This window comes from Austrofundulus limnaeus, unplaced genomic scaffold (genome assembly GCF_001266775.1).
Source record: "Austrofundulus limnaeus strain Quisiro unplaced genomic scaffold, Austrofundulus_limnaeus-1.0 Scaffold2475, whole genome shotgun sequence".
Lineage (NCBI taxonomy): Eukaryota > Metazoa > Chordata > Actinopteri > Cyprinodontiformes > Rivulidae > Austrofundulus > Austrofundulus limnaeus.
This window is the reverse complement of record NW_013954877.1, coordinates 27941-28618: the sequence shown is the minus strand read 5'-3', so window position 1 is coordinate 28618 and position 678 is coordinate 27941. Positions and strand designations below refer to the sequence as shown.

General features: G+C 37.8%; 1 protein-coding gene across 1 annotated transcript in view; it reads left to right on the top strand.

Annotated features, from left to right (window-relative positions):
* Positions 1–122: 122 nt before the first annotated feature.
* atp5l (ATP synthase, H+ transporting, mitochondrial F0 complex, subunit g) overlaps positions 123–678 on the top strand; it is a gene marked incomplete at its 5' end in the record, with an annotated part of 2988 nt that continues 2432 nt past the window's right edge. Inside the window, 1 exon segment of the mRNA XM_013999790.1 lies at positions 123–283. Within this exon segment, the coding sequence (XP_013855244.1) occupies positions 123–283 (161 nt within the window).

Genomic DNA, 678 nt, shown 5'->3' with positions numbered 1-678 from the left:
CTATATATATATATATATATATATGTATGTATGTATGTATGTATGTGTGTGTGTGTTTATGTTTTCAATAGATGTCATGTAAAAATAATAATAATGTCTGATTGTTTCTCCTTGTGTTTCAGCCGCTGTCACCTATTCCAAACCTCGACTAGCAACATTCTGGCACTATTCTCGTGTTGAGCTCAGACCTCCAACCATGGCAGAGATCCCACAGGCCATCAAGGCAGCCTCTAATCTCGTCAAGTCTTACCAGGCAGGACGCCTCGGTCAAACCACAGTAAAGGTGTGTGTAACTAAAATATTTATGAAATGTTAGTAAAAACAGACAGTCTTCTGCTGATGTTGTGTCAAGTGTATTGAAGCTGTAATGACGTGATGCATCATGAACAATCAGTGTGGGTGATTGTTAAAAGTTTACTAATGGAACAACATGTTGTTGCATCTACAGTGACAGTTAAACACATTTTCATGGATAAAAATCAGTTGTTTTCCACTAAATCATGTATCAACAAGCTCAACACTGTGTGTGTTCATGTCCTGCTGTATTAAACTCATTTCTCCTGTCAGAAAAGGTCATTAAATTAAAGACTGTGACTGTAGGGAGGGAACTTAGGGTGAATTAAGCTTCTCCCACATCTCTCATACACAAGGTTACGAGGAAAGTTTTACCAAGGTATT